Here is a 22682-nt window from a genome sequence, read left to right as displayed (position 1 = left end):
ACTGTGTATGGGAAAAAAAGTGAGAAAAAAAAAGGGAAAAACGAGCTTGCTCTGATACCAAGAAGAAAAGCAGCCTTTTGAGAAGAAAGGACTATTTAGAAAGTAGCAAAAATCAGAGTTCAAGAGGAGAGAAGAAGAAGAAGAAGAAGGTGGCGGCAATTTGGGTTTAGAGAGAGAGATTTTCTAACATAATCTCTTCTCTTACTCCCTTAATTCTATTTCATTAAGTTAAACTTTGGTAATTTACAGAAAAGCCCCTAGTTGGGCAGAAAATTAAAAAGACATAACATAAGAAAGAAAACATTAGAAAGAATAAATCCCAGATTAAGGCCCATTACAACAAAGAACATAAAAGATAAAAAAGGATAAACAGCCTATGGGCCATTCGGCCCATCTTCTCTACAGTGGTGAACTTAACAACCTTCTTAAAACAAGTGATTTCCTAAATTGATAAAATTTGAAAAAAAAAAATTGAATTCTAATTGGTAAAGTCTACAATCTTGTAACAAGAGGAAAATGGTCCCTGTGAGACTATACAACCATGATACATCCCCCAAACTCCATCAATAGTACAAATCCCTAGGGGTCGAGGATTCCAATGGGTTTGATACCCTTGGATCAACATCAAATGCATAATCTAAGAAGTTAGAATGAGTGGAAGAAGGATATGCCTGATGAAAAGTTCTAACTTTGTTACATGCTTTTTTACTTCACTACAGATAAACCCTAATGTGGTGATCCATGGATATGCAACTATAAATGAATTCAATATACATCCACAATATAAATAACCTTTCAAAAGAAAGTAACACTTAATGGAGAACCAATTTGGACAAGTACTAAATATCAAAGAATGACATCAGTATGCATTCAAAAAAATTATGACCATTGTTTTAACAATGTCTTAAGAGGAATAACCTTGTGGCATCAAATCCACCAATATAGCAATATTTTGATGCGCTTATTCCACCATCAGGTCCCTACATAAGATAGGAAAATACGTTTTCCAAATAAAGATAAAATCAATTAAGGGCTTTCATATTCAAAAATAAGAAGCAAACCTGTGCTCGTCGAAGCCCAAACTCAAGTAGAACTTTGGACTTCCCTGCAACAAACCGATGTCTCGCAGCATTTGTAGCAACTAATGATGCATAGTTGATAAGATTCACAAAAGGAGTTTCCAAGAGTTGAACCACCTTAAAAAGAAGGAGGGAGAGAGAGAGAGATTCAGGTGTTTTATGCCAAAAAAAACTTTCAAAATTCTAGCTGTTGAGAAAATAAGCATAATTGAAGTTTTAGCATAACGCATAACATATGATGGATACCCGTCAATAGTATCTCCAACAATAACCCTAGAGAAAGAGCCACTTTGATGGTACTCACAGCAATTGGTCCTTCAACCCTCAATAAGGGTATCTTTGGAAAAACAACTGACCCCTCAGAAATAGCATACACTTCAACATCAGAGCAGTTGATTCCTCTGAGATAATCAAAAAAGCCATCCTAGAAAAAAGCACATATTATGCAGTTTAAAAACATAGTTTAATTGAATAGAGATATAGTACATCTAAAAAATACTCTTTTGTTATAAATGAAATCTATTGCATCTTATTAATGTGCAAAAGTAGTTTAGGCAATCTACATCTATTAACATGCACTTCCATACTCTTTTGCAGGAAATATTTCATTAAAACAGAAAAACGACATACAAGAAGAAATATTGTGCCGAGATAAAGCCAAAGAATGTCTATATAGTTCTCTACAAAACATTAAAACATTCTGAAATTATTCCAAATAGTTCAATCCACATCTTTCAAAGTCTGGAAGGACCAAAATCCAGACAAGAATGAGATAAACCTGTATTTGTCCCATCCAGTGTTTCCTTTAATTCGCCAATTTCTTTATTGAGCTATGTTATCCATACAAGTCAGGCAAATTGATATGGCATACAATTGCCTTGAACACCTCCTGTTCCATATCCCCCAATGTAGTACAAAGGGGATCTTGGTTCTAAACTCTAGTACCACTAGAAAACATGTCCATGAAATCTCCTGAGGGTGCTCAGGATTAATAACTTTTCTCCTAAAGAGAGACTAGATTCATGCATATGTATGAAGCCATCCTGCATAAGATGGAAAGACGTCTCATGGATTCCTCATACCTATGCACAGACATACTTACTATATTTAAGCCTTTCCTCTTGAGATGATCAACCATCATTATGCTGTTCAAAACTAATATCAAAACACAATACGTCTATACATGTTTCAACAATGCTGCTTATTTTAATTCATGTTTACTTAGAAGAAATGAGGACACATGAAGCTCAGGCCTGAAACCTTCAGAAATTTAAGGCTCATGGCCCTGACATCTTCATAACCTAGCTCCTCACCTCATGCCTTGCATGGTCAATGCATGGAAAACTTACTACCAACCAAGATAGATTTGTTTCCTTTTGTTAAATATTATAAAGAAAATCCATGGGGCCAAAAGCAAAGGGCCATAGACAACATCAAACCCTAGGCACTCTAATAGAGATTGTGGAAATTGGCATCTAAGGCCATGTTTGGGAGTGCTTAAGTTAAAAATAAGTGCTTATTCGAAAAAGCACTTATTTGCATTTGACACCCAACTTTTTCAAGTGCTTATTTTTTAAAATAAACACTTATTTTGTATTGGGTGTTTGGTAGTCTTTTTTTCTCTAATAAACACTTAAGTAAGCATATGTGGCAATTTTGTCCTTCATTTTCTTTCAAAATTTCAAAATATACCCTTTGAAAGCACTTTTATTAAATTACTTTTATAAAAACACTTTTATGAAAGTACTTTTATAAAAACATTTTGTTGAGTTTTGGGCTGATATAACATATTTTTTATTTACATAGCATAGTTGGGGAGTTATTGGGCCTTAGGCCCATTAGTTTATGTTTTAAGTTAAGAGTGTTTTTAAGTTCTCACAAGTAGCCGACTTACTAAGGGCATACTTGTCTTTGTACTCTCTTTTATTTATGAGTATATAATCTCTTGAAAGGGGCAACTAGACCTAATTCTGAGCTTCACCCATTCTCTTCTATCTCTCTTCTCTCTCTTTCTCATCTGAAACCTTTTCTTCTCTCTCTTTTCCTCTTTCTTTTACAGTTTTTATATCAAAACAGGTTGTCCAAACTTTTCTACTTGGTATCAGAGCAAGTTTAAAGATTTCTTGAGCTGCTCCATCATGCAGCCCTAGATCGGCCGACTGCATGATAAGGTAAAGGGCTGATCAATGACTTTAGGTAAGCCCAGTTTTGGATTTTTTTGGTGGAATTGCAATCCCTTGTAGCTGGTCTAGGGTTTTACACCAAAATCAGGAAAAACTAGAGAAAGGGGGAGAGAGTCCTATTTTAGTAGGACTCTTCAATTTTGACCTAGGAAGTAGTGCTCTAGTTTTCTAGGGTTCCTTGAGCTTTTCTAAAGGGGGTAGTTCAAGTCCTAGCCTTTTTGGAGGTCTCTGGAGGGAGCGATAGCCTCTTATCTCTCTTCTCCCTCTCCCATGAAAAAAGGAATCTTTGGAGAGAGGGGCTTCTAAGGTTCCAGGAGGGTGTTTGAGGTTTCTAAAAGAGATAAATACCTTTCTTTTCATCTCAAATTGATTTCCTAATCTATTCTGGGAGTTATGGAGGGCTATGGAGTTGAAAACAAATTTATAGGAGAAATGGGATCCGGGAGAGGAGGTATTGGAGACCTCTTCGGGGCCAGGACCATCACTATAGTTAAGTTGGATGATACAAACTACTTAGAATGGTCACAATCTACAAAGATGGCCATTAGTGCTCGTGGAAAATTGGGGTATGTCACCAATGAGGAAAAGAAACCTGAAGCTAACCATTCTTGGTGGGTACAGGAGAACTAAATGGTGATAACTTGGCTGTGCAATTCCATGTTGCCCCATATAAGAACTTTTATGGGCTAATACAACTAAGGAGATTTGGGATGGAGTAGCAGAAACCTATTCACAGAATGAAAATGTTGCTAGAGCCTTTTAGTTGAGAAACCAGGTGATTGCTACTAGGCAGGGAAATAAGGTAGTTGCTATTTATTTTTCAGCCCTCAAAACCTTATGTTAAGAGAAATTATTTGGAGACTGTGGTTTGGGAAAGTAGCAAAGGTGCAACAATTTATCAGAAGTTGGTAGAGAAGAATAGGGCTTTTGAGTTTTTAGCTAGACTTAACCCTGATTATGATATTGCACGATAGCATATTCTTTTCCGAGACAGCGTAACTCTTTCTCAGACATATGCCTTTGTGTCTGAAGAGGAGAGTAGGGGGAATGTGATGATGAGGAACCCAGGCCTTGAGTAGTCAGCTATGGTTAGCACAGTTAAGCCTAAGTCGAGTGGGGACAAGGGTGGAAATGAATCGAGGAAGGAGGACAAAAGGGATCTGACCTCTGTGACTATTGTAAGAAACCTAAACATACTAGAGATACCTGCTAGAAGCTCTACCCACACCTTGTACTGAGCTAACTTAGAAATAAGAAGGGAAATGCGAATATGGCAGTGACTGGTGATTTATCGGGGCCACCTACTACAACCTCTCTAAAGTTTGTTGCAGTAGTTGTAGTGAGGGCCGAATTGGAGAGATATGGGTAGTTTCTAAATCAGAAGGATACAGCCAATTCCAACTCATTATCAGGTGGACAACAAGGTGTAAGTGGATCAGGAGGTAGTCATTCTACCTCGTTTGCACACACAGGTAGTTCACATGCTAGTACAAATTATGTGTCCACTACAGGTAAGGGGGAAAGGATTTGCCAGGATAACTGATACCATTACCCTATCTTCTGTCCTTCATGTTCCTAGACTAAGCACTAATCTTTTATCTGTTAGTAGCTTGACAAAGAATTTGAATTGTTCTATGATTTTTTCCCTGGTCATTGTGTTTTGTAGGATCTGGAATCAAAGAGGACGATTGGGAGTGGTCATGAGGTGAATGAAATCTATCTCCTTGATGCGCTTCCCAGTCATCGGATCAACAGGAGTATTAAGTCAGAGTCAGTGGGTCAAATTATGCTTTGGCATAATCGGTTAAGACATTTGTCTTTTACTTCTTTGCATTTTTTGTTTCCCAAATTGTTTGAGTCTGTTAGTTTTTCTAGTTTGGAATGTGAGAGTTGTCAACTTGGAAAGCATTGTAGACATTCCTTTAAAGAAAGTAATAAAAGATGTTCTTCTACTTTTTATATTGTTCATACTAATGTGTGGGGGCCATACCATGTTTCCTCTATGGGTAGCTATTGGTATTTTCTTCTATTTGTGGATGATTATTATTGGTACTTTTGAATATATTTGATGAGATCCCGTTATGAGGTAACGTCTTTGGTTCAACAATTCCATCAAATAGTGTTGACACCATTTGGGGTACAAGTGAAAGTGTTTAGATCAGACAATGCCAGGGAATACTTTGAAAAAAAAAAACCTAGCATCATACCTATTGGAGCATGGAGTTATCCATCAAAGCAGTTGTACATACACTCCACAACAAAATGGTGTAGCAGAAAGGAAGAACAAACATATTGTGGAAGTAGCAAGAAGCATGATGTTGAGCTCTACAGTTCTAATTTGTTTTCAAGGTGATGCAGTTCTTATAGCAATGTTCTTGATTAACCGGGTGCCTTCTCGTGTTCTTGGATATAGCACTACGTTCAGCCTTCTTTTTCCTGAGGGGGAGACATTCCATATTCCTCTAAGGGTGTTTGGATGTGTATGCTTTGTCCATGTTCTTGGTCCTCACTGCTCAAAGCTGGATCCTAAGGCGAAGAAGTGTGTCTTCCTTTGGTATGCAGGAAACCAGAAGGGGTATTATTGTCATGATCCCATCTCCAGGAGTCGGTATGTTACTATGGATGTCACTTTTTTTGAGTCCACACCTTTTTTTCTTGGGGGGTTCTTCTCAGGGGAGTGTTTTGGAGAAGGAAGTGAGCAATCCATACCACTTCCTGTTCCAACTCCTTTGTCTACTCCAGTGTCTAACCTACCTATCTCATCCACTTTACCACCTCCATTGCGTCCTATCTCTCAATGTTTTACACGACAGCACAAGGAGGTTGATTCCACAGTAGAGGAACCCACGTCACTCCCTATCAGCTCATCGGAGATTCCATGTTCGACAGATACAGACCCAGGTATTCCTCTTGTTCCCCCAGATGGTTTAGTTCCTATTGATACTACTACCCCTACTCCTAACACCATTACAGATGACCTTGATCTCCCTATTGCCCTAAAAAAAGGGAAGAGGAAGTGTACTTCTCATTGCTTCTCACACTATCTTTTCTACAGTGGATTATCCCCATGAGTGTTAGTGAGGCTCTCTCCAAACCTGAGTAGAAGACAACTATGCAGAAGGAAATGAAAGCATTGATTAAAAATTAGACATGGGAGATTGTGGATTTGCCTGATGGAAATGAGACAATTGGATGCATATAGGTTTATACAGTGAAGTACAAGGCTGATGGGATTATAGAAAGGTACAAGGCGAGGCTGGTTGCAAAAGGGTATACTTAGACTTATGGCATAGATTACTTGGAAACTTTTGCACCAGTGGCAAGGATGAGTTCAGTTTGGATTCTTCTATCACTAGCAGCTACATACTCTTGGCCACTCTTCCGACTTGATGTGAAGAATGCTTTTCTCAATGGAGACTTGCAGTAGGAGGTGTATATGGACCTTCCAACTGGCTTCTACAATAATGTGGAAAAAGGAAAGGTATTCAAGTTGAAGAAGTCTCTATATGGTTTAAAGTAATCACCCAGAGCTTGGTTTGACAGGTTTAAAAGTGCATTGGTTATATTTGGCTATACTCAAACCCAATCTGATCATACTCTTTTTGTAAAAAGGAGGGGGTCACTAGTGTCAGTTTTAATAGTGTATGTGGATGGCATTGTAGTCACAGGAAATGATTTGAGTAAGATTGATACCCTGAAGAAGAATTTGCACAAAGAGTTTGAGATTAAGGATCTTGGGGAGCTGAAGTACTTTCTAGGCATTGAAGTGGCAAGGTCCAACCATGGGATCTTCATCTTACAGAATCACAGAGGAAGTATGTTCTGGATCTACTATAGGAGACAGGAAAACTTGGGGCAAGGGCAGCTGATACACCTATTGATTAGAACCACAAGATAAATGTTTTAGAAGGACGAAGCATATAGAAGTGGATAGACACTTTATAAGGGAAAGGGTGACACCCAAAGAAGTTCGCTTGCCATATGTTGCATCTGACTTGCAGCTTGTTGATGTTCTTACAAAGGGAGTTGCAAGAAACAAGTCGGAGCATGATCTACACATGTTGGGAATGTGTGACATTTATTCCCAACTTGAGAGGGAGTGTTGAGTTTTGGGCTAATATAACATGTTTTTATTTACATAGCATAGTTAGGGAGTTATTGGGCCTTAGGCTCATTAGTTTATGTTTTAAGTTAAGAGTGTTTTTAAGTTCTCACAAGTAGCTGACTTACTAAGGGCATACTTGTCTTTGTACTCTCTTTTATTTATGAGTATACAATCTAATGAAAGGGGCAGCCAGACCTAATCTTGAGCTTCTCCCATTCATTTCTCTCTTCTCTCTTTCTCAATTGAAACCTTTTTCTTCTTTCTTTTACAGCTTTTATATCAAAACAGGTTGTCCAAACTTTTCTACCCACTTTTATGGAAGTACTTTTATGAAAGCACTTTTACAAAAGAACTTTTATAAAATTAGTTTTATAAAAACACTTCTATAAAAGTACTTTTACGAAAGCACTTATTTTGAATAAGCACTACCAAACATGGCCTAAGATTGATAACTTTTTTTTGTTGCTTATTCACAAAAACACTACTACCTAGTGCCTCAACTCAACTCAACTCATCCCAGCTCTTTTCTTTCATATACAGTCAGTATACTAGTGTACATATTTTGTTGAAGGAGCCTCTCCCTCTACATTAATACAGAAACCATACTTACAAAAAAAACTATATAAATCTTGTTCTATAACTCCACTATTTTCAGGGCCACGCCTTCTGTTAAATAAATATAGAACAAACTTTAGGAATTAAAATTTAGATATTTCTGAGAATTCCTTTCTCTGACACAAACCAAGTACTTAAGAAGTTTCTGCTACTGGGTTTTGATTTTACCACCAATGAATTTCTGAATCCTACTACTTGCTTCAAGTGATAAATTAGAACCAGAACATGTATCATGATATATCCAACCATATATTCAGTATATCAAAAGAGGGCCATAGATTGAACATATACATGATAGTTAATAAAATTACTTCACCTCACAATTAGGCAGGGATGAGCGGAGATATAAGATGTCTTCCTCTGTAAATTTAAAGTTAGCAATGAACTGAACGCATTCTTCTAGACCAGCAAACACAGTATATTCACCACCAAACGGGTTCCTACGGAAAAATAAATCAAACCTGAAATATATCCAATATTAGGAAAACAGAAAATTACATTGGGTATCTAAAGAACAGAACAAGGACATCAAGCACAAAAGGGAAATAGGGAAGCCAAAATCACTTTCTTTCATGATGCTAATAATTACTGAAAGAAATGAAAAAAAACATTGTTGTTCACAATCTTTCAATCAATCCTATTATCAAATGATGGGAAAACAGCATTTCCATCACCATCACCATCATCATCATCTATGCCTTATCCCAACTATATGGGGTCGTCTACATGAATGATGAATCTTGTTTCACCAATCTGTTCTATTTAAAGTCATATCCACTGTTAAATTATTAGTGCTTAAATCATTTCTTACTACTTCTACACATGTCCTTTTTTTGCTCTACCCCTAGATCTTCTAACTCCTTCCACTTGTAACAAATCACTTCTTCTAACTAGAGCTGTTGGTGTTTTATGCATGTGACCAAACCATCTTAGTATACTCTGTCTCATATTTTATCATTTATTGGAGCTACTCCTAGGTTTCTACTGATGGCTTCATTCCTGATCTTATCCTTTCTTGTTTCTCCACTCATCCATATTAGCATTGGCATTTCTTCCACACTCATTTTTTTGAACATGTTATTTCTTAACTGCCAAACAGTCTGCTCCATACAGCATAGCTGGCCTTAAAACTGTTTTGTAGAATTTTCTTTTTAATTTAAGTGGTATTCTCATATCATAGAAAAGTCCAGATGCACCACTCCATTTTGCCCCACCTGCACTTATTCTTTGAGTGACATCCCTTCTCAACCTCTCCCTTGTTATGAATTATTGATCCAAGGTCCAAAAATATTCACATTGAGTTATCTCTTGGTCTCCAATCTTAAGTGTATCCTGATTTACACTCCTACTGTTACTAAATTTACATGTCATATACTCTGTTTTAGTCCTACTAATTTTAAAACCTCAAAAGAGCATTTCCATACATATGACAAAATTGGAATTCTTCAAACAATATGTGGAAGAAAATAAATGTAACTTCACAACTCAAACAATCATAAATGCAACCCAAAACTTGAAAATATGGAAGAGATCTCCATACCTGAGGTCTTGAGCTAATGGAACTAAAATAGGTTTTATACTATCCAATTGGACCTCTTTTTTCTTGATTAATAAGGAGTTTGCAAACTAACACAAAAGAACCTACACTTTCCCATCAATAACAAAATTGGCTAGACTATTTCTGCTCTAAATACCATGGAATTTATAATTAAAATTTTCTTACTCTGACTCACTTTGCAATTGAATATGCATCCAGTACAATCATCTTTCTACTGGCATTGTCCATTTAATATCTAAGACTGTTGCACTAAAGTTGCAACTTTAAATGTCCACTTCTGTGAAAACAAATTGTGTTTAGCAGTCGAAACTTCATATTTGAGGTATATCCCTTAGTGCCGTTTGCAACTTTGAAGCTTTTAGAATGTTAAAGCCGAAAGCAATCCAGCTTGGTACAACGAGAACCAATTGACAGTCTGCCATAACGTGGATATATATTCTACCAACTATAACAACTATACCCTCTCTTTATTTAACAAAGAGATATTGGCCAACCACCATAAAGAAAAAATGCTAGTCAATCCCGACTTGTTTTATGGAAATTCTACCACGCAAAACAACTGAAACCATCTCATTCTGCCCTAAGCAATTAACTAACGTTCTTCTATTGATTCAAAGTAAAAGATAAATGATAAAACTCAGATTAGATGTTCGTATATGTTCAGATCAGAAGAAAGAGAAGGAAAAGAGAGAGAGAAGGAGAAGGAGAAAGAGAAGAAAAAGAAGGAGAAAAGCCACAGCCGAACTAGCGAGTAAAATCTCAAAACCTCTAGTCGGCCCTTTTTTTATTTATACTCTTCTAAGATATACAAGGATTATCATTGTGCCCTCACTTAAGTGAGAGCCACATCAGCAGAGCAGTACATATATAACTAAACATAAAAGGACTGTACTACCCTTGTACAGCCGACTCTAACACTCCCCCTCAAGCTGGTAAGTATATGTCATATAGTCCCAGCTTGTTACATATGTAGTCCACTCTTCCCCGATTCAACCATTTGGTAAACAGGTCTGCCCATTGATTTCTTGTGTTCACATATGCTGTACTTATCACTCCACTAAGCACCTTCTCACATACAAAGTGGCAATCCACTTCTATGTGCTTCGCCCTTTTGTGAAACACTGGATTAGAGGAGATATGAACTGCAGCTTGGTTATCACAGTATAGCTTCATAGGAGTGTCAATCGAGTATCCCATCTCCTCTAGTAGATGCTTCAACCACACCAGTTCGCATGTTGTGTGAGCTATAGCCCTATATTCAGCCTCTGCACTGCTTCTTGCTACCACTGTCTACTTCTTACTCTTCCATGCCACTAAGTTCCCACCAAGAAAAGTGCAATACCTTGTAGTGGACCTTCTGTCAGATATGGATCCAGCCCAATCAGCATCCATGTATCTCTCTATCTCAAGACTTCCTCCACTCTTATACAACAAACCACGACCTGGAGCACCCTTCAAATACCTCACAATCCTTAGGACTGCCTCCCAGTGTGGGATTCTCGGATTCTGCATAAATTGACTCACTAAACTGACCGCAAATAAGATATCAGGTCGAGTGATGGTTAGGTAATTAAGCTTACCCACCAGCCTTCTGTACCTTCCCGAATCCTCAAACTACTCACTTGTATCACTACCCAATCTAGCATTCAGTTCCATAGGTGTTTCATCTGGTCTGGCATCCGTGTATCCCTCTATCCCTATGAAGTATCTTAATTTGCCAAGATCCTTTGCCTGGAAATGATCATGCAAGTAAGTCTTAAACCTGTCAATTCCTGGTCTGTCACTGCCTGTGATAGCAATTGTAAAGAGACTAGGCTGAATGGGTCCTAGTATCTTCTCTTGTAATATCTTTTCTTTTCTTGTTGGCTAATGGGCCTGTTATTTCTTTTCGTTTAATCTCTTTATGTTACTACCTAGCTAGCCGCCCACTCAAGGGCATACTTGTCATTACATTAACATTAATTTTTAATAAAAAGGATTAGAGGAGAAAGGGAAGATAATTCGAATCTTCTTCTTCTTCCTTCTCTTTTCGCCATCTTCTTCTCTTGTACTACTGCTCTTACTTCTTGTTAAAATTCAGGTCTGCCTTAGAGTTCGGCCTGACTGAGTTCAGTTATGTAGAAGAAGAAAGAGTGATAGAGAAAGAGAGAAAGAGAGAAAGAGAGAAGAGAGTATTCTGGTTCGATCTGAAAGAGTCAACCTGACTTCTCCCAGTCGGCCAATAAGTATTTATATTATTATTAAAACATAATTGAAAAGACCTATGTGCCCTTACTTCCTCGGGCCTGAGCTACGTCCTCTACCACGGGCTCCCCCTGAATCTTTGCTCCCAATACGACCACCACCACGATTATAAGTAGACCCACCATTGCCACTTCGGCCATATGCAGAACCACTACCAACACCACGGCCAGACTGAGCTCCCCGAGCTCCACCTCTACCACTACGGCCTCTCGATGCAGCAAAGGCAGATCTATTTGAGATATTAGAGTTCTCAATAGATCCGATAGAAATCCTCCGAAGTCGAGCAAATACCTCTTCTAGGGACGGAAGAGCTGATCCCCCTAATATCTTAGCCCGTACTGATTCATATTCAGACTTTAGTCCCACCAAAAATCTAGTCACATCAAGCTGCTCTCCCTGTTATTGTTGAATCTTGACATCAAAAGTGAGAGGATGATAGACATTCAACTCATTACGTGTGTTCCTCATGTTGGCATAGTACTCCTCAAGACTCTGATTGCCCTGTTGCAGATTAAAGTACTCTTGATAAAGCTGATAAACTCTGGTTGTATTGTCCTGCCCCGAATACAATTTTTTCGCATGGTCCCACACATCTTTGGCAGTATCAAGGAACATGAAGTTCACACTAATCATGGGTTCCATACTGTTCCACAACCATGTGATGATCTAAGCGTCCTCTTGCTCCCAATCTTCATACTCATGAGAGTCAGAGGAGGGTTTCTCCTCTCTGATATGTTTTACCTTCTTCTTTGCCTTTAGGAAGACTTCAACGGATTTAGCCCAAGGCACATAATTCTCTCCATTTAACTTAATGGAGGTCATTTGAACATTCAGGTAGTCTGAAGGCACCATCACACTAGGTTTATAATCATTACTGTCTCCCATTATGTTATCACCAATTCTGCACACTTGCTGAATTCTATTATCACTGAGATCTGCACACTACACACCACTAGGTCACACCTGTCACACTGATTGCAGCACTAATTGTTGCTGGAATGTGTGCTCTTTACACCACAAACCCTGCTCCTACAACTACCTGAAATCTCACCACTATATGATCATATATCGTCCTTCAACATGTACAAAGAAGCCAACATAAACCCTAGCGCTTATTGGCTGAAACACTAGCAAATGATCTGAAACACACCTCCTATTTAATCCATAACTGATATCAAGAACTGAAGTCTCTTACCTTATCGCTGAAGTAACACCCATGCGAGCAGGAGAGCAGTCCACACACAACAGCCGCTTCACACACAACAGCCACACACAGTTCGGCCCTCTATTCTTCCTCTACTAGGAGAGGGCGATCTCAGAAATCACAGCAACCGACCACATACGACCTGATTGGAGGCATAGAGACCCCCAAGGGAAGAGGGCGATCACTCCTTTTCAGCCCTTTCCCTTATATCCAATCGAACACAAGAAAAAAGAGGAAAACCCTAGATAGGATGCGCAGAGAATGAACCCTAGGCAAGCAGAAATCTAGGCAGATTTAACCTGCTCTGATACCATGTTAAAATTCAGGTCTGCCTTGGAGTTCGGCCTGACTGAGTTCAGTTATGTAGAAGAAGAAAGAGTGATAGAGAAAGAGAGAAAGAGAGAAAGAGAGAAGAGAGTATTCTAGTTCGAACTGAAAGAGTCAACCCAACTTCTCCCAGTCGGCCAATAAGTATTTATATTATTATTAAAACATAACTGAAAAGACCTATGTGCCCTTACTTAAGTTAAGAGCACATGTTTCAACACAACATTACAGATCAGCAACACCAATCAAGGTATAAAGACAGAAATGCCCCTACACTAACACTTCTCTTCTTCTTCTTTTTTTCCTCTAATCTTCAAATTCACACCTAATATTTGAGGACTGATTGACATCTTGGTATCAGAGTAGGTCTATTTCTTCCTTTTTTTTCTTCTTCCTCTTTTCCCATACACCCTTAGATTAAGAGAGTGTATGGAGAGATAGGTTCTCTATAGTTCAGAGGATCTCTGGCCTAGTTGGTAGAGGGTTTGGAGAGTTTAAATATGGCTGGATATTGCCAAGAAATGGTGTTGTCCTGTTGCTGCCTAAAACCCTAGCCGTTTAGAGATTTTCAAAGGTACAGGTAAAGGTGAAGCTTTGGGTGTAGCGCTTTGTGCTTGAGAGGTGTCTTTTGACTCCTAAAGGAGGGCGGTTCAGGTTTGGAAGAGATTGGGAAGCTCTGGTAGGAGCGGCTGCATCTTCTCTTTTCCTCCCCAACAGCTGGACGGAGTAAAACCCTAGTTTTCAAGCATCTGGGTTCTGGTTTGACTTCAAGTAAGTTTATATAGACAAAATTTCTGGTTATTTGATTTTCGTTTGATTAATGGAGCCATACGGAAGTGAATTCAAGAAGCAAGTGCCAATTTCCGGCCTTGGCTCGGTAGATTCCATTTTGACTGGTGTGACCACAATCAAGCTAGATGGGACAAATTATCTTGCTTGGGCATAGTCTATGAGAATTTATGTCTGTAGTAGAGGAAAACTCGGGTATCTCATAGGTAGTAAAGTGAAACCCGAAGAGACAGACCCTGAATTTGAGAAATGGATGCAAGAGAACTATACTGTCATAGGATGGTTGGTCAATTCTATGCAACCTCATATAAGTCAGCATTATCTCTGGATGTCTTCGGTTAAGGAGATATGGGACAGTGTTACTGAGACCTATTCATAGAAGTTGAATGTAGCCAGAGTCTATAAGTTGAAAAGTGAAGTGAAGAACCTAAGACAGGGGGAGAAGAGTGTAGCAATCTACTACTCTATACTGAAATCCCTATGGCAAGAAATTGATGTTATGGAGACAGTTGTATGGGAGAGTAAGAATGATGCTGAAATGTATAGGAAGTTGGTGGAGAGAAATAGGGTGTTTGAATTTCTCACTGGACTCAACCCTGAGTTTGACATCATTAGGCAAAATATCCTGGCCAGAGATGAGGTTACTCTTTCCCAGGCATACACTATGATAAGCAATGAGGAAAGTAGGCGGCAGGTTCAGTTGTAGGGTCCACCTACAGAACACTTTGCACATGCTAGAATAAAGCCAAAGGGTCCTACTGAGAAAAAGGAGCAGATATGTGAATATTGCAAGAAACCGAGGCATACAAAGGACACTTGCTGGAAGCTTCATCCTGAGCTTCTTCCTGATAGGTTTAAGAATAACAAAAGCTCTAAGAAGGACAGTCAGGTAGGAAAGCCTAAGACAGCTAATGTTGCTACAGTACCTGAAGAAGGAAATAAGGAGAGTGAAGAAAAATCAACCATTGAGCAATCGGCAGCAATGAAGGCGGATTTTGAAAAGTATTGAAGGCTACTAAATCGCTTGGAAGCTACTGTTTCTTCATCTCACTCTTCCAACAACAACACATCATCTTCATCTGCATTTGCTCACTCAGGTATTCGTGCTTCTGCAAATCATGCTTCAGTTTCAGGTAATCATAAAATCCCTTGGATTATTGATTCCAGTGCATCAAACCATATGACCAGCCTATCTAATCTCTTCTCCTCATACCACATTCTCTCTGGCAAAGAGAAAATATCCCTTGCTGATGGGTCTCTTGCTCCCATCTCTGCTAAAAGAGATATAAAGACCTCTGACACCCTTTATTTATCCCCTGTCCTTCATGTCCCTAAACTTAACACAAACCTTTTATCTGTTAGCAGCTTAACTAAATCCATGAATTGTAGCATAACCTTTTTTCCCACTCATTGTGTTTTTTAGGACCTGAAATGTCAGAGGATGATTGGGAGTGGCCATGAGGCGAACGGAATATACTTGCTGGACACACCGGATCGAGCTTTTGGACCACCTCATGGAGTTGCCTTAGAGTCGGTTAACAAAGTCTTGTTATGTCACTTTCGGTTTGGTCATTTGTCATTTTCTGCTTTGAGTCATTTATTTCCATATATGCTTAAGGGAGTGTCTTTATCGAGTCTTCATTGTGAGTCATGTGAACTGGCAAAGCATTGTAGACATTCTTATTCAGTAAGCAATAAAAGATCTCTTTCTCCTTTTCATATTGTTCACTCTGACGTGTAGGGACCATATCATTTGCCAACTATGGGGGGTTACAGGTGCTTTATCCTTTTTATTGATGACTACTCTCATTACACTTAGATTTATCTCATGAAATCCAGAGATGAAGTACCAGCTATTGTGTAAAAATTTCATGAACTCATCCTCACCCAGTTTAGCACTCGGATCAAAATATTCCATTCTGATAATGCTAATGAGTATTTTGAGAAAACCCTCTCCGCCTATCTTGAAACTTTTGGGGTTATTCATCAAAGTTCTTGTTCCTACACTCCACAACAGAACGGGGTGGTGGAAAGGAAGAAAAAACATGTGGTTGAAGTTTCCAGATCCCTCTTGTTTGCATCCCATGTTCCTATAAAATTTTGGGGAGATGTTGTTCTTACTGCTACTTTTTTTATCAACCGTATGCCCTCCAGGGTCCTTAACTTCAAAACCCCCTTTAGCCTTCTCTTCCTGGATGAGGATATTTTTTCTCTTCCTCTCCGTGTTTTTGGGTGCACTTGCTATGTGCATATTCACAGCCATCAAAGGCACAAGTTTGAACCTAAGGCTCGTAAATATGTTTTTCTGGGATATGCTTCCACACAAAAGGGATATCGTTGTTTTGATCTAGTTAGTGGCACCCGCTTTGTTTCTTGGGATGTCACATTTGCTGAGTTGACTCCTTTCTTTAGCATTTCTCCTGAGGTGGAGAAATATGAAGAGCCCTTTGCTATGTCTCCAATTGTTCCTCTTCCCATTCCTCTTGAGTCTTATCATGAGGTGTCTACTTCTCCCACTGGACCTACCTCCGATATTCCTATTCCTCCTCCTCCTCCACTTCATTCTCCTATAATTCCTCCTCATCCTGTTCTCCAAAGAAGGTACCAAAGGCACAAATTCAGACATGGGTAGGTTGTTTCCACTCCTACAAAAGAGCCTCTTGCTCCTCCCATCATTACTGAGGTAACAGGTCAGCCTTCTTCTGACCCATCTACATCTTTCCCAAACCTTGACCTTCCTATTGCTCTCTGCAAGGGCAAGCGGAAGTGTACAGCCCATTGTATCTCCAAACACCTGTCTTACAGACTTATCTCTACTTCCTACTACTCTTTTCTTGCTTTTGTTTCTTCCCATGTGATACCCAGGTCCATACCGGAAGCCTTATCTAAACTTGAATGGAGGGATGCTATGATGGATGAACTAGATGCTTTGCATAAGAACCATACCTGGGATATTGTTGACTTGCCTGAAGAGAAGGAACCAGTGGGTTGTAAATGGGTGTTTACCATTAAATATCACTCTGATGGATCTATTGAGAGGTTTAAGGCTAGGCTGGTTGCTAAGGGCTACACTAAAATGTATGGTATTGACTATCTTGAGACATTTGCTCCTGTAGCTAAGATGACCTCAGTCAGGGTTTTATTATCTCTAGCCGCTACTTTTGATTGGCCCCTACACCAGTTTGATGTTAAAAATGCCTTCTTGAATGGAGACCTACATGAAGAGGTCTATATGTCTTTGCCTCCAGGGGTGTATGGGAAGGAAATGCAAGGCAATGTGTGTAAACTGCAGAAATCTATTTATGGTCTCAAATAGTTTCCTCGGGCTTGGTTTGAGAGGTTCAGGGCTGCTCTTGTCTCCTTTGGCTACACACAAACTCAATATGATCATACCCTATTCTTGAAGAGAAATGGCTCTCTGGTGACCTTCTTGATAGTTTATGTTGATGATATTGTGGTCACGGGTAATGACACTCAAGCGGTCAGTAAACTAAAAAGATTTATCAACTCTGAATTTGAGATCAAGGATTTGGGAGATCTTCGGTATTTTTTGGGCATTGAAATTGCTAGATCTAAGGATGGTATCTTCATTTCTCAGCGTAAATATGTCCTTGACCTCCTTGCTGAGACTGGTAAACTTGGAGCTAAATCAATCTCCACTCCTATTGATCCCAATCATAAGCTTTCTGCTACAGATGGTGAGATTTTATCTAATAAGGGGGTGTTTCAGAGACTGCTTGGGAAGTTGTTATATCTTTGCATGACTCGGCCAAATATTTCCTATGCAGTAAGTGTTATTAGCCAATTTATGCATTCTCCCAGAGATACTCATTTAGCTACTACAGAAAGGGTTCTGTGTTACTTGAAAGGTACTCTAGGGAAGGTATTCTATTTGCCAAGCATGGACACATGAAGCTGGAAGCTTTTACTGATGTCGATTGGGCAGGATGTATTGATAATAGGAGATCCACCTCAGGTTATTGTGCTCTAGTCGCTGGGAACATTGTGTCATGGAGGAGTAAGAAACAGTCTGTAGTTGCTAGATCCTCAGCTGAAGCAGAATACAGGGCAATGGCACATGATGTGTCAGAATTACTGTGGCTACGATCCCTTTTAGAAGAATTGGGGGTTGACTACGAGAAGCCAATGATGCTCTACTGTGACTACCAAGCAGCTATCAACATTGCACATAATCCTATTCAACATGACAAAACTAAGCACATTGAGGTTGATAGACATTTTATAAGGGAAAGAGTTTCCTCAGGAGAAGTTTGTTTGCCACTCATCACATCAGACGAACAATCGGTTGATATCTTGACCAAGGGAGTTCCAAGAAGGAAAATGACACACTATATAAGCAAGTTGGGCATGATTGACATCTATGCTCAGCTTGAGGGAGAGTGTAAAGAGACTGGGCCAAATGGGTCCTATTATCTTCTCTTGTAATATCTTTTCTTTTTTTGTTGGCTAATGGACCCCTCTTAATGGGCCTGTTATTTCTTTTCGTTTAATCTCTTTATGTTACTGCCTAACTGGCTGCCCACTTAAGGGCATACTTGTCATTACTCTTAACATTAATTCTTAATGAAAAGGATTAGAGGAGAAAGGGAAGATAATTCGAATCTTCTTCTTCCTTCTCTTTTCGCCATTTTCTTCTCTTGTACTGTTGCTCTTACTTCTCTTCTTCTTTTTTTTCCTCTAATCTTCAAATTTACACCTAATATTTGATGACTGATTTACATCTAATGTCATCTACATATACCACCAAGAGAATCTTCCCAGCATTTGATTCATAGCTGAATACGGAATGGTCAACCTGACACTGTTTCATTCCAAACTTCTTCACCACTTCACTAAATCTCCTAAACCATGCACGGGGAGATTGTTTAAGTCCATAAATAGCCTTCTTAAGTCTACAGACCTTCTCATCCTCCCCCTGAGCAACAAACCCTGGTGGTTGCTCCATGTACACCTCCTCAAGAAGATCACCATGTAAAAAGGCATTCTTGATGTCAAGTTGAAACAAGGGCCAATAAAAAATAGCATCAAGAGAAATCAGAACATGAACTGACCCAATTTTGGCAACCAAAGAGAAGGTGCCTGTGTAATCAAAAGCACTTTTATTGTGAATAACTTTTGGCAACTAACCGAGCTTTCAACCGTTTAACACTTCCATCAAGTAAGTATTTAACCGTGTACACCCACTTACAGCCGACTACATGCTTACCAGGAGGAGGAGCAGCGAGGTCCCACGTATGAGTACGCGTTAGGGCCGATAATTCTTCTTCCATTGCTTGGCGCCACCCTAGAGAATTGAGGGCTTCCTAGACATCCTTGGGAACAAAGACAAAGGATAACATAGAAACAAATTGTCAATGGGAAGCCGAAATGTGAGATACAAAAACATAATTGGAAATGGGATGGAGAGTGCAACTGCTTTTACCTTTCCGCAAAGCAATAGGAAGATCAAGGTCAGAACTTGGAGATGGGGCTGGGGTGGGATCAACTATCGGATCTGTCGACGGTGACGAAGCTAGGGGAGGAGCCGATGCCTGACGATGTGTATACACTTTCCGGATAGGTGGTCCTCTCTCAGGTAGCTACACTGGAGGCAAAGATTGGGTTATGACCGGAACAAGAGGAACGGGATCCTCAATAAGAACTAGAAGAGGGGGTGATGGCAACAGAGGAGATGAAGTATCCAACTTGGAGAAGAAAGGAACAGACTCAAAAAATGTAACATCAGAACACACAAAAGAACGCCGAGAATGAGGGTTATGACACTTATACCCTTTTTGAGTCCTGGAATAGCCAAGAAAGACACACTTAGTGGATCTAGCATCTAACTTGCCCATTCCAGACCCAAGATTATGAACGAAACACACGCATCCAAAAACTCTGGGAGTAAGGGGAAAAAGAGACAACGTGGGAAGCAGAACAGAGAAAGGGGACTGACCTTCAAGGATAGACATGGGTATGCGGTTAATAAGAAAGCAAGATGTGAGTACGGCATCATTCCAAAAGGGTTTGGGGACATTCATCTGATGTAAGAGGGACCGGGTAGTTTCCAAAAGGTGACGGTTTTTTCTTTCAGCCACCCCATTTTGTTGAGGGGTGTAGGTACATGAGGTTTGATGGATAATGCCATGTTGTTCCAAATATTCTTGAAAGTATGTGGAAAAATACTCACGGCCATTATCGGAACGAAGAATTTTAATATTTACACCAAATTGATTGCGAATTTCAGAATAAAATTTCTGGAAGATAGAAAACAATTCACTCTTTTCATTCATAAGGTAAAGTCATGTCATCCTTGAATAATCATCAACAAAAATTACAAAGTACTTGTAATCATTAAAAGGCACTACTCTGTTTGGACCCTAGATGTCCAAATGGACTAAAGAAAAAGGACTTGATGTACGACTATCAACTCTAGGACTAAAGGAGGCATGATGATGTTTCCCAAACTGACATGACTCACAATTTAAATTAGAAAGACGACGCAACGACGGAACAAATAACTGAAGAGCTCTAAGAGACGGATGACCAAGTCTACAGTGCCACTGATGAGGGGAGAGAGATGACTGAAGAGTTGTTGCCGAACCACCTCCATCAAGATAATACAGTCCACCAGCTTCATGCCCTCCACCAATCTTCATCCCCGTCTTGAGATCCTGAAACACACAAGAGAAAGGGTAAAAAGTTATTGAGCAATTAAGAAACTGAGTCAATTTACTCACAGACATCAAGTTAAAGGGAAACTTGGGAACATATAAAACTGAGGAGAGGGATAACAAGTCAATGTCAACATTACCAACACCACATATGGCTGATGTAGAGCCATTGGCAAGAGCAACAGATTGGGAAGTGGAGGACGGAGAAATGGACGAAAACACACATGGAGTTCCAGTCATATGATCGGAAGCTCCAAAATCCATAATCCAACGGGAAGATGTGGATGCCAGACAAGTCGTACATGTGTGTGCAAGGGTAGTTGTGTTCTGTTGTGATGTACCCTGAATGAACCGCTCATACTCATCCCGTGAAACACTCACCATCTCCTTTCTGGAAGTATCTGTAGATGTAGTGGGGATCTAATCAGTGACTTGAGATTCTTGTCTTGAGCTACCACCATTTACAGCTGCATGATTCGCCCAGGTTGAAGGTGGGCCATGGAGATTGTAGCAAAAGTTGATAGTTTGTCCCTCCATACCACAATGAGTACACCTTCTCTGAATATTACCACATCCCTTACCACGGGCTCCCCCTGAGTCTCGTCCTCCAACACGACCACCACCACGATTATACATTCCACCACCAACACGACCATACATGGGTCCACCACCACTACCACGACCATGCTGACCCTCATCTACCACCACGACCTCCCTCTCTCGTAACTGCAAATTCAAACCTATTTGACATAGTGGAAGTCTCTGTGGCTCCAACTGAAATCCTCTGAAGACGAGCAAATACATCCTCATAATTCAGCCCAACTAAAAATCTGGTCACATCCAACTGCTCTCTTTGTTGTTGCTGAACTTTGACATCAGGTGTAAGAGAATGATAAACATTCAACTCATTTCGTAAATTTCTCATACTGGCATAATAGTCCTCAAGACTCTGATTCCCTTGTTGCAGATTGAAGTACTCTTGGTACAGTTAGTAAGCCCTAGTAGTGTTATCTTGTCCAGAATATAGTTTCCTTGCATGGTCCCAAACTTCCTTGGTTGTATCTAAAAACATGAAGTTCACACTAATTTTGGACTCCATGTTGTTGCATAGCCAAGTCATAATTTGAGCATCCTCCTACTCCCGTTCATCATATCCTGGAGAATCAATTGAGGGTTTATCTTCTCTCACATGTTTCACTTTCTTTTTGGCTTTCAGAAAACTTCAATAGACTTAGCCCAAGGGACATAATTCTCACCATTCAGTTTTATAGAGGTCATATGCGCATTCAGATAATCAGAAGGCACCATCACACTTGATTTGTATTTACTGTTGTCTCCCATGACTGCACAAAAAAACAGTGGGAGGCTGTACCACTAAATTGTTACTCTACTACCCTAATAAATCACCACACTCCACACGAATGACTGAACACCACTAGGGTTCCTAGTACCAGGTTTCAGCAGCAACACTCACAACTATTCACCACTGTTTCAGAAATAATATTCACAACTATTCACCACTTTTAGCAACAGCACTATTGTTGCTGTTTATTGTCAACACTAGAAACCCTCACAACACACTTCACGAATAATATTTTCAATTCTGCAACATATAAAAGAAACTTGCTACATACCACAACTTAGTTCGAAGATCATGTACTTGTCGAGTAGAGGGTACCAAGTCTGCACTATCACCATCACAAAACCAGCCCTCTTCGAATTGCAAGTAGAGGGCTTTCTACCAACCACACAAAACCACAACGACTGCACTCATTGGAGGCATGGAAACCCCCAAAAGGAGAAAACGACCAGTCATTTTCTTCATTTCTGGAAAACTCTCTAAATATCAATGAGAATTCTGCAAAAACCTAGAGAGGAATGCGCAGAATAAAGAGAAAATGAGA

General features: G+C 39.6%; 1 protein-coding gene across 4 annotated transcripts in view; it reads right to left on the bottom strand.

Annotated features, from left to right (window-relative positions):
* The window catches only part of LOC148850311 (nicotinate phosphoribosyltransferase 1-like), a 78424-nt gene that overhangs the window by 54989 nt on the left and 753 nt on the right, over nt 1-22682 (bottom strand). For all 4 annotated transcript variants that reach the window (XR_016098691.1, XR_016098692.1, XM_088942580.1 and 1 more), the window contains exons 2-5: nt 8299-8443; nt 1384-1503; nt 1062-1196; nt 919-980 (exon numbers count right to left, since the gene is read on the bottom strand). Coding sequence is in view for 2 of the 4 variants with exons in the window: in XM_088942580.1 (XP_088798706.1) it covers nt 919-980; nt 1062-1196; nt 1384-1503; nt 8299-8443 (462 nt within the window). In the remaining 2 variants the exon portion in view is untranslated. The remainder of the gene's footprint in view (nt 1-918; nt 981-1061; nt 1197-1383; nt 1504-8298; nt 8444-22682) is intronic.

The sequence above is a fragment of the Nelumbo lutea genome, chromosome 5 (assembly GCF_056320005.1).
Source record: "Nelumbo lutea isolate HS-2025 chromosome 5, American lotus-T2T, whole genome shotgun sequence".
Classification (NCBI taxonomy): domain Eukaryota; kingdom Viridiplantae; phylum Streptophyta; class Magnoliopsida; order Proteales; family Nelumbonaceae; genus Nelumbo; species Nelumbo lutea.
Note: the sequence above shows the minus strand (reverse complement) of the source record. Positions and strands in the feature narration are given on the sequence as shown.